The sequence below is a fragment of the Chamaea fasciata genome, unplaced genomic scaffold, assembly GCF_029207755.1.
Source record: "Chamaea fasciata isolate MVZ Bird 193981 ecotype frontalis unplaced genomic scaffold, bChaFas1.0.hap1 SCAF_17, whole genome shotgun sequence".
NCBI lineage: Eukaryota > Metazoa > Chordata > Aves > Passeriformes > Sylviidae > Chamaea > Chamaea fasciata.
The window spans coordinates 12,803,711-12,817,370 of NW_027094102.1; the positions used below are offsets into that span (position 1 = coordinate 12,803,711).

Consider the following 13,660-nt stretch of genomic DNA (forward strand, 5'->3'; position numbering starts at 1 on the left):
AGTTGCTGGGCTGGAGCAGGGCACAGCTCTGCTGAGGGAGTCTGTGCAGTCTAGTTTGTCACGTCCCAGAATCTGTGCTGCAGTGGCAGGTATTGTTCATTCCTCTCACCCCAGGATACCTTTTCCCCAGTGACTGGAGTGAAGGCTGTATTGTGGATGTAATCTTCATGCTGATTATGTGCTGGGACTGGAGGTTCATTTTCCTTGCTGATGAGACCTTAACAGCCAAACCTCTTGTCACCTGATTACTGGAGTAGCAGCATTCCCACTGCTTGCCTCTGCCCTTCCCTTTTCTCTCCCTCCCTTCCTGTTTGCTGCTGTTAGAAAAGAGTAAGCCAAGCTCAGTGTCTGTACAGGGAGCTCTAGTCAGAGAGCTTTTCCCTGGCAGGAGGAAGCTGAAATCTGCAGAGTTTTTTCCCCCAGTGGAGTCAGGTGGACTCAGAACTGATGGGAAGGAACAAGTGGTGGTTTCTGCACCTCTTCCCAGTCTGGACTCTTCACTTCCTCTTGAAGCAGAAGGGCAGAGTAGAAAGACCTTTTGCTATGGACAAAGGAGAGCACATTCAGGCACATGAGGGGGCTGCAAGCTAGAAGAGATGTGTGCAGGAGAGAGAAGTGTGACAGGAAAGAAAAGGCTTGTACCCTTGAGAAAGTGATGAGGCCCAAGGTCTGTGCAGGGACCCTGACAGTGAATGCCCTGATGTTGCTGCAGAGCTGTTTTCCTCTCCTGCTCCTTCCTTTGATCCCCTGTCATTCCCAAACCACAAGTGTTTTGTCTGTGCGCCAGCCTTGTTTCCCCAGGCCTCTCACCATCCACCTCCTCTGGCGTATCAGGTCTCACAGCCCTTGTTTGGTGGGTCCAGGTGTGACCTGCCAGGCTGAGTGCCCAGCAGTGTCCTTTGGCAGCCACCCCCCTTGGGCCCTGCCTGGGAACTGCCTCCTCTCTGCTGGATCTGCTGACCTGGTGCCTTCTCCTGCAGTCACACGGGGGAGAAGCCCTTCCAGTGCATCGTGTGTGGCCGAGCCTTTGCCCAGAAGTCCAACGTGAAGAAGCACATGCAGACCCATAAGGTGTGGCCTCCAGGGCTGGGCTGCACCATCTCCCGCAACTCCATCACTGTGCAGGTCATGGCCCTGAACCCCAGCCAGCCTGAGGACGAGGAGAACACAGGTGTGGTGCCTGGGGATGGTTTGTGTGGGGCAGGGCAGTGCTGTGAGGAGGCTGCAGGTCTCTGCGCCTGCACACGGGGAGGGAGGGGAGCTGTGTGTGCTGTTTGCATTCCTTGGTACTGTTTAAAATCTCACACTAAGAGTGGCATTTGCTCAGCTCCAGCTGCATCATTTCATACCCCCATGGTGGGTTCAGGTGCTGGTGGAGACAGTGGCTCCAAACTCTGTCCCAGTATGTGCAAAAACAGGGCAAGGTGTCTGCCCCTTCTCACTCCCTGGCAGTGCGGCTTTGGCAGTGCACAGGCCACACCTGCCAGCTCTGGCCTAGGGGACAGATAGGTTTAGGATAGCCCAGTGCTGTGGCCTTGCACTGTGCTGGTCGTGCCCAGGCTGCATCTGGCCACAGTGGCCACCTGTAAATACCTGAGGCAGAGAAGAGCTCCTTGCTGGTGTCTGGATCCCCTTTCTGCTTGTGGCTCCAGACCTGGTAGGGGAGGGAATGCAGTGACAACGTCATGTCTAGGACAAGAGACAATTGGAGCTGCTCTTTGTAGGCATCTTGGGCTGTGAACCACTGGCTGGATATTACCTCCTGTCTCCTGCCAGTGGTGGGAGTAAATCCAGCTCTGGTTCCCTGCTGGGGGCCTGTTCTCTGCCTGCTCCACAGAGCACAGTTATATCCCTGGAAAAGAGAATGGGCTGGGAGGGGAAGATGGAGTAGTCAGAGCCCTTAATAATGCGTCAACAAATTTTAAACAGCCCTGTTAGTGAGATTCATCTGATCTAAAGAGTCTGTCTTTGAAAGGGAGGAAGAGCCTGGTGTGTCCTGGCAGCATGGTGCTTGCAGAGCAGCTGCCAGAGCTGTCCCATGGCAGGCTGTGGCTTTCCCTGTGCCCAGGTCTGTCCCAGCCCTCCAGGAACGCGGTGCCCCCGGCCCCGGAGCTGAGCCCCTTGGAGGACAGCGAGGTGGGCAAGCTGGAGGCCAAACAGGTCGTCCTGATCGACAGCTCCTACCAGTGCCAGTTCTGCCCCAGCAAGTTCAACACCTACTTCCAGCTCAAGTCACACATGACACAGCACAAGAATGAGCAGGTAGGGACAGAGGGTGCCTGTGTGGGTGGCAATATTGGCAATGGTTTCATATAATGTGGCTGTTATGGGGGTCTGTCCTGAGCCTTTTGGTCTGTAGAGGTGCCAGTTCTTCACGTGCAGCTCAGCTCTCAGGGTTGTAGCTGTGTGGTTTGGGTGGCTTTGGAAACTTCGAAAACTGAGTGAGAATTCAGCCAAACAGGTTTGGGTGGCTAGGGAGGAAGCAAAGAAGTGAAGTGTTTACAGTTCTGGGCCCTTCACTTCCAGAAAGACACGGAGGTGCTGGAGCCTGTCCACAGAAGGGCAGCAGAGCTGGGGAAAGGTTCTAGAGAGTAATGCAGAGGAGGGGTGACTGAGGGAGCTGGGGGTGCTCAGCTTGGAGAAGAGGAGGCTCAGAGGGGACCTTCTCATTCTCCACAACTCCCTGACAGGAGGGTGCAGCCAGGGGAGAGTCAGGCTCTGTTCCCACAAGGGGCAGGACAAGAGGAAACAGCCTTAAGCTGTGCCAGGGGAGGTTCAAGTTGGACATCACAAGGAATTTATTTACTGAGGTTTGTCAGGCACTGGACTGGACTGTCCAGGGAAGTGGTGCAGTCTTCCTCCCTGGAAGTGTTCTGTAACTGACTGCACTTGGCACTGTGGTTTAGTTGACAAGGTAGTCAAAGATTGGACTTGCTGACCCTGGGGATCTTTTCCAACTTCTATGATTCTGCGAAGTCCAAAATTTTCAGTGTAAATGGCAGCTCTCAGGTCCTGGCACAATCACTTCTGGGGTGCTGTGGTCCCACCCACTCGAGTGGTTTCAGGCCCTCACATCAGCACCCCTTTGTCCCACCTTGCTTTCCCAGGGGTGTGCCCTGACAGTCTGTGCTTCTTTCCAGAAAGGACAGCAGTTCTGCCTGTTGGCACAGGGTTTTCCCTGCCTGTTTCCATGGTGAGCATCTCCAGTTGCTCTCCCTTCTCCCAGGTATACAAATGTGTGGTGAAGACCTGTGCCCAGACCTTCCAGAAGCTGGAGTCCTTCCTTGAGCACATCAAGAGCCACCAGGAGGAGCTGAGCTACCGCTGCCACCTGTGCAGCAAGGACTTCCCCTCGCTGTACGAGCTGGGCGTGCACCAGTACTCGCACAGCCTGCTGCCCCAGCACAGCCCCAAGAAGGACATGGCCGTGTACAAGTACAGTACAATCGCTGCTCACAAGGCTTGTAGGAGTGAGTGGGTGCAGAGCATGGTTGATGGGACCTTAGAGGGGACAGGGGGCCTTGTGTCCGGTGGCTGTGGTGCTTTTGGACACCCAGGTGGCGCATGGGGAGGGTCCCTCCACCAGACTGCAAGGGCCAAGCGCTTGGAATGCAGAGAATCTCTCTGAATGACAGTGAAAAGCTGGGATTGGTCATGTGGGAAGGTCCCATCATTGCAATTCCTCTTATCACCAGTCAAAAGTGAGATGGGCACAGCTGAACCTGCCCTGGGCTGGGTCAGAGAGCCAGGGACATCCTTCCCTGCTTGTTCTTTGTGATTCTTCACCTGCAGCAAAGGGATTGTGGGTTGTGGAAGTCATGCCCAGGAAAAAATTTCCTATCCCTTTGCTGCAAAAGGGTCAGTTCCTTGGAAAGCTTTTCTACTAGTGTGGAGGGAGAGTGTGAGGAGTTCCACAAAGACCTCCACAGAGCTTTTGAAATGCCCACAGAAATGTTCAGGGGGAGTAGGAAGCCCAGGAGATACTGGAGTCACTCAGGAACTTAATGGAATAAATGTCTGCTAATTCTTGCCCTTAGACCATGGTTTCTAGTTATCCTTGCTCTACAGAGCTTTGTTCTACAGCTTAGTAGTGGGGATCTCTGAGATCAGAGCCCTGCTTGAGCTTGAGAAGGTTTTAGTCTGACCTAGGGAGAAGGGGTTCCACAGCAGGAACAGGGTGTGGGTGCCTCTGTCCTCACTGCTGATGGGGCCTGCCGTCAGTCAGCTTTGGCAGAGCCCTCTGGCAGAAACACTGCTGGGTTGTGTGACCCCTGCCATGCCGTGTCCCCACTCTCAGCTCCTTCTCTGGGGGCTGATGTCTTCACGCAGTGGAGATGGAAGGAGGTGTTTGAAGTGAAGTCCTTACCTAAGGCTGGTCTCCATGAGGAACTAGTGTGGGAAATTGCTCAGGTCTGGGTGCTCCCATGGCAGCCTGTGGCAAGTGCACTAGTATTTAAATGTTCTTCCACCCAGTTTTCCAGCATCTCCCTCTCTGAAGGATGCTCAATGTGAGTGTGAGCTGGCATGTGGGTTGCTGAGGTTTTAGAGCACCTAAGTGGTTATTTCCTGTATCAATCCTGTCAGAGATCACCCTGGAAGGTGGCTGGGCTGGGTAGGTCTGCCTGTGGTGTGGGGTTTGCTGCAGTAGCCTCACTCACAGGCCCTGTCCTTTCTCTCCACATGCAGGTGTGTGAAGTGTGTCAATAAATACTCCACCCCAGAAGCCCTGGAGCACCATCTGCAGACAGCAACGCACAACTTCCCCTGCCCTCACTGCCAGAAGGTGAGTGCTGACCACAGCCTGAGCCAGGGCTCAGCTAAAACTGAGCCAGGTCAGACTAAAACCTCTGCTGGGGACAGGAACCCTCAGCAGCATGAGTAGGAGCCTTGGATGAACAGATTAAGAGGAAGCAGAAAGTGAAATGAACTCTGTGGGGAAGGTAGGAACTCCTGGGGATCCTTGCCCAGCCCATCCTCCTCTCCTGGCTTTGGTGGGAGACTGGGTATCCTTTTGGGATGCTGGTCCTCAGCATTGTGCTGTTCCACAATTGACAGCTTATGTCTCTTAAGAAAGTTTTGGTGCTTTTTCTGTTTGGAATTTTTGCTGGCTTGTTTTTAAAGCTCTAGCTGTACTTTCCTTATACAATCCTGAAGGTTTTCACAGTGCATCCTTCCTGGGGAAACAGTGATTGAGCTTCTTGCTCAGGTTGCCCAGAGAAGCTGTGGCTGCCCCAGGGTCCCTGGAAATGTCCAAGGCCAGGTTGGACAGGGCTTGGAGCAACCTGGGACAGTGGAAGGTGTCCCTGCTCACAGCAGGGGTGTTGGGACTGGATGATCTTTCAGGTCCCTTCCAACCCAAACCATTCCATGATTCTTATGTGTTCTATCCTGGCTACACCCCCTGTGCCAGCTCCGTGGTGTCCTGTGTGTGATGCTGGCTCTGACCTCTGTGTGTGTGTGTTGCAGTTGTTCCCCTCTGAGCTCTGTGTGTGTGTTGCAGGTGTGTGTGTGTGTGTTACAGGTGTGTGTGTTACAGGTGTGCGTGTGTGTGTGTTGCAGGTGTTCCCCTGCGAGCGGTACCTGCGCCGCCACATCCCCACGCACGGCGGGGGCAGCAAGTTCAAGTGCCAGATCTGCAAGAAGTTCTTCCGACGGGAGCACTACCTCAAGCTGCATGCCCACATCCACTCGGGTACAGCCCCTGCCCCCTGTGCCCGTCCCCTCTGGGCCACAGCCCTGTGCCCTGGTGGCAGGAGTGACAGGGTTGGCTCTCAGTCATTTGTAGTAATGTGGTTTCGGATCGATGGGTTTGGTTCAGCCTGGTGCCCAGCACTGCACTAGTTAGGAATGAGGGACGTAGGGGCTTCCCCACTTGCTGTGGTGGCAGAGCCAAGGAATTTGGCCCTGGAGAGCACGAACAGCGTGCAGCACAGGTTGTGCCCATCCATTTATTATTTTGTTGAGAAGAGGCTGAAGGAGTTGGGGTTGTTTGGCCTGGAGAAAAGGAGACTCGGGGGAGACCTTATCACTCTGCAACACCCTGACAGGAGAATGTCGCCAGGTAGGGGTCGGTCTCTTCTCCCAGGCAGCCAGCAACAGGCCAAGAGGACACAGCCTTAAGCTGTGCCAGGTTAGCCAGGGGAAGTTTAGACTGGACATCAGGAAGAATTTCACAGAAAGGGTGATTTGGCATTGGTATGGGCTGCTCAGGGAAGGGCTAGGGTCCCCATCCCTGGAGGTGTTTGAGAGAATACTGGATGTGGCACTCAGTGCCACAGTCTAGCTGACAAGGCGGTGTTAGGTTATAGGTTGGACTCAATGATTTTGAAGGTCTTTTCCAACCTGATTCTGTGTGGTTTATCCATAGGGCAGGCAGGGAAGTTCACAGTGTGGCCCAGCTGGCCTGGTGCCCTGCCCATGGCCAGAGCAGCCTGTGTGGCTGGACTGTCCCTGAGGCCAGGTGTCTCTCCCCAGGTGAGAAGCCCTTCAAGTGCTCGGTGTGTGACGCAGCCTTCAACCGCAAGGACAAGCTCAAGCGCCACATGCTCATCCATGAGCCCTTCAAGAAATACAAATGTCCCTTCTCGTATGTAGTGTGTCTGCACGTGACAGCACGTCTCGGCGGGGCTGGGATGGGGGGATGTGCCCTGCAGGTATCCCAGGGGACACTGTGGCACCTACCAGGCTGCCTGGGGAGGTTGGAATGCTATGTGCTGTTGAACTGGCAGCACAGGAGTCCCAATTCTTTGTTACCGACTTCCTGCAGGGCCACATTTCATTGCTTCATCAGCCATGTAAAATAGCTCCTGCCTTCATGGGAGGCTTGGGGGAGCACTAGAAAGAGAAGGAGCATTACTTGACCACAGAGGTTCCCTGGATGATGGGCTCTCACTCACTGCTGTGTCTCCAAAAGCATGTGACAGCATCAGGCCTAATGGAGCCAGAGGAACCGAGTTTTGGAAGGTGCAGTCCCAAATCCAGGGCACAGCCATTGACTTTCTGAGATAGCCAGGACTGACTGGCTTCTCCCTGCTCCAGCCAACCTCATACCTCCTTCCAAAATACTTCTGTCTCCAGCTGGGATCTTGAGCCTGCTGCATTTCAGAGCATTCATGGGGAGGCACAGACCATGGGTCGTTTAGGAAAAGCCACACATCCTTGTGGCAGCCTGTTTAGTCCTTGCCCTTCCCCAGAAAGGCTGAAGTAGTGGAACTCCTGCTGAGGCTGCACAGAAACATCTAGGTGCTGCTCAAGAGAAGGGTCATGGGTCTCTTCATGATCTGAGATCTGTCTATACATTGCTCCTCAGCTGATTCCCACATCTCACCAGCATTTGTTGTTGTTGCAGAAGCCACACAGGCTGCAATAAGGAGTTCAACAGGCCTGACAAGCTGAAGGCTCACATTCTGTCCCATTCAGGTGAGTGGTTGGGAATGCAGTGATTGGGATTCCCTGTGGTGCTGCAGGAGCATGTGACAGAAGGACTAAGCCTGATAAATAAGAATCCTTTACTAGCTTTAGATTTTATCTCTCTGTTTTGCTGCAGGCCTGTTTAAGTGAGTGTCTGTTCAGGATTATGTCTAAGATTTGGGCTGGTTTCTAAGACAATATAATCTGTAGGCAGGGCCTGCTGGTGAGACTCAGGAGCTGAGCTGGGTTATTTGGTCTGTTTGCTATCAAGTGGGAATATCCAGTGCTCTGTCCACTCCTCCCCAGTCCCATCTCACATGCAAAAGATCTCATGGGATTTGATTCCCTTCTTGTGTTCCAAAAATGATGCTCCCAATTCTAATACAGACAAATCATTTATTCCCATTATTTATTCCCATGCCCCAGGGAACAATCAGACTTTTATCTCTTGGGGTAAACCTGGACATCTTTCCTTGTGCCCAAAGCCCTGCAGAGTGGGATCAGATGGGATGGGCCGATAATGCAGTCATGGGTTCTTTCAGACTGTACATTCCCATATTTTGGAGAGGAAAAAAAAGTGAAATTTTCTTTATTTATTAAATACACTTGAAAGAAACAATACTTCAATATTGTTTTACATTTTCATCAGTTACCTGACATGTTTTTTTTGGTGATATTTTAATGCTCTTACTTGAGGCAAGAGTGTTTATTTGCAGTCTGCAGCTTCCTGCTGAGGGACAGGCACTGATCTCTGCTCTCTGTGATCTGAGGGAATGGCTGGAGCTGTGTCAGGGGAGGGTCAGGCTGGAAATCAGGGAAAGGTTCTTCCCCAGAGGTGCTGGCACTGCCCAGGCTCCCCAGGGAACGGTCCCGGCCCCGAGGCTGCCAGAGCTCCAGGAGCCTTTGGACAGCGCTGCCAGGGATGCCCAGGGTGGGGTTGTTGGGGTGTCTGTGCAGGGACAGGGCTGGGCTGGGTGATCCTGTGGGTCCCTCCCAGCTCAGGACACTTTCTGACTTCACTAAGGACGTTGAAGCTGTACCCACCACCCTTTACCGCGTGTGGCACAGTGTCTCCTCCCTTTGATCAGGGAGCACCTCCTTGGAGGAGGAGGTGAGGCTGTCCCGGTGGGGTGGCAGGGTGTAACTCCCCTCTCTCTCTGTGTGCAGGGATGAAGATCCACAAGTGCCAGTACTGTAACAAGTCCTTCAGCCGCCGCGCACACATGGTGGAGCACCAGCGCTCGCACACCGGCAACTACAAATACCGCTGCCCCACGTGCAGCAAGGGCTTCACACGCCACAAGTACATGAGGGACCACAAGTGCCGCCTGGGCTCGCCCAAGGACAAGGAGCTGCAGCTCAGGAAGGCGCAGAAGAAGCGGGTGGGGCGGGCCCGCAAGGCGGGGCTGGCGCTGCCCGCCGTGCTGGGGCTGCCCGAGCTCAAGGACGGCGCTGCGGGGGACAGCCCCCCCGAGGGGGGCCCCAACAAAGAGCCCTTCCAGGAGTCGGACGCCGTCCTGTCCATCGTGGTGGGCGGGTCGGGAGCTGCTGACTCGGAGCTGGTCCCTGAGCAGCCCAGCAGCATGGCCTCCAACCTGGCCCTGGCAGAGCTGCAGACAGCCTCGGACGGGCCATGCACCATGCTGGCTGTCCCCGTGTACATCCAGACCTCGGAGTGACAATGCCCGGAGCCACTGTGTGGCTGGGGGCTGCTGCTGGCACTGTCTGACTTGGTGCTCAAATTTATCCCCGTGGAAAAGACCAAAGCTCTTCTGGGGAGGTGGAGGGATATGGGAGAGAATGGCTTCCATCTCCACTGGTTCTTCCCGTCCTTGGGCAGAGGACTGCTTGGAGCCCACTGACGCCTACAAGGCACTGAAGAGAGTGGCTCCATTATTTCTTGTCCCTCTGCACCACGGGTCAGCTTAGGGCAAGAAAGACAAAGATCCCTGAATCAGGGTAAGAAGAAGGACCATGCAAACTTGCAACAAACAGAGCTGCTGAAATCAGGTGGCTTTGCAAATCACAGCCTGTCCCATCTGTGGTTTTTCTGGCCTAAAAGCTGTATTGCCCAGTATTTGGGTGGCCCTTCTGAGAGCAAACATCCTTCCTAGTGGAAGCAAGTTCATCCTGAGATCCTTTGGGAGCATTGTTCAGAAATACCCTGATAGACTTCTGTCTGGTATCTTCTCTCTGTCTGTCTCAGTAGAAAGATCACCGTGTCTGTACTACACGTTATAAACACCCTGGACCTCACGTGTAGAGTCATGTGTGAGAAGTTCTGTGGGTGGGGGGGCTCTTCTGTCTGGGTGCTGTTCTCTCCACAGTGTTTGTTCATGGTTTTTTCCCAGATCCAGGGATTTCTGAGTGCCTTAGACATCAATGAGGCAATCCCTGGGAACAGTTAAATGTGACCCCTCTGTTCAGCAAGGCCACTAAGGGCTGGGGGAGGTGATCTGGCCATGGTCACACAGGAAACCTGTGATGCATCCAGGAGCCAATGTCCCAGTGTCAGCTCTGGGCCCAGTGCTGCAGAGAAGCCTCTGCATTCCCTCAGCTCAGTTCTTGTCAGTAGTTTCAGTGGGGAGTTGGTGTGGTTGAGCAGCAAGGAAGTCTGGTGTGACTGGGACATTTGTTTTGTCCTCTTGGCTTCTCTGATTTCCTAAGCCAGCACAGGAGCACCAAGCCCAGAAACTGGGAATTCCCATTGTGCCATGTTGGTGCAGGAGGTGCAGGGGTGGGTCTTGGAGCCCAGGCAGGTCAGGGAGCTGCTGCCTGCTCCAGTGCCCTGCCAGGCTCCTTCCCTCCTGCACTGCCCTCAGCCTCCTGTTTTCCACTGCCACAGGATGCACTGGCTTTTGGGGAAGGATCTGCACCCAGACCTGCATTTCCCTGCTGCCTCCAGGTTCTCCTGGGCTGTGTCCCCTTGCTCTGCTCTCCCACGCTTTCTCCCTGCTCCAAGTGTAGGGCAAGCCAAGCTGAGCTTTCCCAGGTGAGTTTGTGTGTTAAGTGGGTGCACAGTGCTGCATTCCCAGCCTGTTTATCCAGAGGTGGTGCAGGGTTCAGTCAGTGCTGGGTACAGAAATTCTGGCTGTGTCTGGGACTCTGTGGCTCTTCTGGCCATTGCAGCAGTCAGCCCAGCATTACTGGTCTGACTGGTCTGATCCAGCCCAGTGTTTGACCTCAAGGTGTTCTTGTATCCTTCCTTAAATGTTCAGAAGAGCAGCTTGGAGAGGTACACTGTGCTCCCTGACTGCATCAGGTAATGATGGCTTACACTGTCACCACTGGGACACAGTCTCACAGTTCCAGTCTGGACAGGTCCTGCCACCACTTCACTTTGCTCACTCCCTGACTTTCTGCTCATTTCACTCTTTTGGTGATGTTTGTGCACCTCCAGCTGTTGGTGCGTGGGAGGAAATGGAGCTCAGGGCTTCAGGGGAGGCTGGGAGAAGGGGTTGTTGAGCGTTTACCCGAGGTTAAAGAGAAGTCTTGTCCCTGCCTCATCGAAGGGGGTGGAGAAGGTGGAGCCAGGCTCCAGAGGTGCACAGGGATGGGAAGAGAGGTGACAGGGACGTGTTGAAATGTGGCAACTTCCAGTACTTAAAGGAGCTTACGAGAAGGCTGGAGGGGGACTTTTCACAAGGGCCTGGAGTGACAGGACAAGGGGGAATGGCCTCAAGCTGTTGGAAGATTTAAATGTGATATTAGGAGGAAATTCTTCCCTGTGAGGGTGGTGGGGCCTGGCACAGGTTGCCCAGAGAAGCTGTGGCTGCCCCTGGATCCCTGGAAGTGTCCCAGGCCAGGCTGGACAGGGCTTAGAGCAACCTGGGATAGTGGAAGGTGTCCCTGCCCATGGCAGGGGATGAAATAAGATGATTTTTGGGGTCCCTTCCAACCCAAACCACTCTGTGATTCCATGATTCTGACTCAGTATAAGGAAGGAGGCTGCAGAGGGGTCCTGAGACCCTCATTACCAATTTGCACAGAGCGTCCTGCCCTGAGTGGATGTGCTTGGCATGAGCTGACTGGGCCGGGGACATCCAGGTGGTCCTTCCTCCTTAGGCGTGTCTGTGCCTCTGTGAAAGCTCTGTGTGCTTTGAAGGGCAGAGTTTATTTACCCACAGTGTTTGTTTTGCTCTGCTCTCTCAGGAGGGGAACAGGATCAGGAAATAGTTGGCTAAATATACTTTTCCTATTTCCCTCCCCTGTGTCCCACACTGTAGATGTCATTATGTGGTCTGTGCAGTCTGGTCTATTTTGGGGCGATGATGTGTGGGTGCAGCTCCTTCAGCTCAGAAGCCCTGTCTGGAGACCTGGCCTGCCCTTCCCAAATCCTGCTTTCCCCCAGCTCAGTGGGATGCTGGAACCCAGCTGGCTGCACTGGGTGTAACTCAGGGAATGGGAGCAGAGCCACACAGCTACCCTGTGTGTGGCTGCTGAGGGTACAAAGCTGGGGACTTCCCCTGACATAACTGTGGGACATGAGGGCTCAGAGATGCCACCCTGGATGCTTGATAGGTGTTTGCACATGGGGTGGTGATGAACTGGAACAAGTTTTATCCTGAGCAAAATGATTGTCCTCTCAGAGTAAACCTTGGAGTGATTGTCCTCCCTGCCCCACTCTTGTCCAGCTGCCTCAGCTCCTGCAAACTCAGATGTCTACGAGCTCTTCCATTTCCTGCAGGAAAGATTTCTGCCTGAAATCGCTCTGTTTCTGTTTCCCTGGCAGAGCCCTGCCCACTGGCTGGGGTGGACTGGAGGTGCTCCGGGCACTGATTTTCTCTCTGGTTCCATCCTGTGTCCTGGGCACTGCTGTTTTCTTTACAAACCCAGCTCTGGAAGAATCTTGGCATTTTCTGGAAGCTCCCAGGAAGAACTGGATCAGGGCAAAAGTCTGTGGAGCTCAGTGACAGCTGGCACTTTTGTGGGAGGAAGAAAAGGGCAGGTAAAAGCCCTCCGTCCCCCTGTTCTCCTCAGCCTGCTGTGCTGTCAGCTGGAGCTTTCCTGCCCTGGCAGTGTTTCCATCAGCCTCAGTGGTTTTTCCTGTGTATTTGCCTTTCCCACCTACCTGCAGTGTTAGGGAGATGGAACAGGGCACGAGCCATTACAAGGCTCTCTTGCTGAATTCCCACCTGCTACGGAGGACGTTCTTTGTGTTTCCCAGAGCAGTGCTTTTCCCTCTTACTCAGGGCACAAAAAAAGCTCTCTTACCCAACAAGCATTTGGTTGGGTCATTTTTCCTCTTTTCCACGTGGTGTGTGATATCCCAGCCCTGCTCCAAAGAAGTGATTCAATTTTCTTGGGTGATTTCCAAGTGACAAACATTATTATTGTCTAGGTCTGTTGTTAATTAACTGTTGTCACAACCCTGCTGTGACTGAAGATGGGGGTTTATCACTTTTACAGGTGGTTGAGGCCAAGCACAAAAAAGAGAAGTCAAAAGTATCCAGTTGGCACCAGGCCGAGGTACTCGAGACTCAACTTCCTCATGGGATTTTGTACGTAGGGACTGTGAAATTATGGATTACGTCATGGAATGATGTCCGTGCTGCCCCCACAGCTCAGAGCGTGTCACTCAAGTGTCCAGGAACTGAGCTCACAGTGAGTCACCACCATTAAACAATCCTGCCTGTGGGCTTAAAGACCTGCTTTTGTACAGTTGGCACATTAGAAAGGGGAGTTTGAAAGAATAACTTCTCCAACAGGTTATCTATCTCAGCACCGGAGCAGGCTTGAGGGGCACAGCAAGGGGAGTCACGGCAGCACTGGGGATGGCTGCCGGGGGAGGAGCGGGGACAGGAGGGCGGCCCTGGGCAGGCTGCCGTGGGCACTTCTTGGTCACTTCGCGCGTGTCCGGGGCGGGGAACGGAGCTGAGGAAGGGTCTGGAGCCGCAGGAGGGGCTGAGGGAGCTGGGCAAGGGGCTCAGCCTGGAGAAAAGGAGCTCAGGGGGGACCTTGGGGCTCTGCACAGCGCCCTGCCAGGAGGGGACAGCCGGGGGGTCGGGCTCTGCTCCCAGGGAACAGGGACAGGAGAGAGGGAACGGCCTCAGGCCGGGCCAGGGGAGGCTCAGGTTGGATATTACGAGGAATTTATTGATGAAAAAAGTTGTCAGGCACTGGAGTGGGCTGCCCAGGGAGGTTTGGTGTCCAAGGAAGGTCTGGACGTGGCGGTCAGCTCTCGGGCACAGGTTAACCCCTCAGTGACTGTGTGACCCTTCCCCCGCGGCCCCTCCCCGCCTCCCGTGAC

The 13,660-nt window shown here is 54.1% G+C and overlaps 1 protein-coding gene across 2 annotated transcripts in view; it reads left to right on the top strand.

Moving 5' to 3' along the window:
* Positions 1-9,666, top strand: part of ZNF341 (zinc finger protein 341) — a 19,384-nt gene extending 9,718 nt beyond the window's left edge. Inside the window, exons 8-15 of one of the 2 annotated variants that reach the window (XM_066198595.1) lie at positions 981-1,171; positions 2,069-2,262; positions 3,227-3,435; positions 4,687-4,783; positions 5,560-5,692; positions 6,475-6,586; positions 7,349-7,419; positions 8,578-9,666. In XM_066198595.1, the coding sequence (XP_066054692.1) occupies positions 981-1,171; positions 2,069-2,262; positions 3,227-3,435; positions 4,687-4,783; positions 5,560-5,692; positions 6,475-6,586; positions 7,349-7,419; positions 8,578-9,089 (1,519 nt within the window). In that variant the 3' untranslated portion in view covers positions 9,090-9,666. The remainder of the gene's footprint in view (positions 1-980; positions 1,172-2,068; positions 2,263-3,226; positions 3,436-4,686; positions 4,784-5,559; positions 5,693-6,474; positions 6,587-7,348; positions 7,420-8,577) is intronic. The other variant, XM_066198594.1, reaches the window with a different exon arrangement.
* The last annotated feature ends 3,994 nt before the right edge of the window (positions 9,667-13,660 follow it).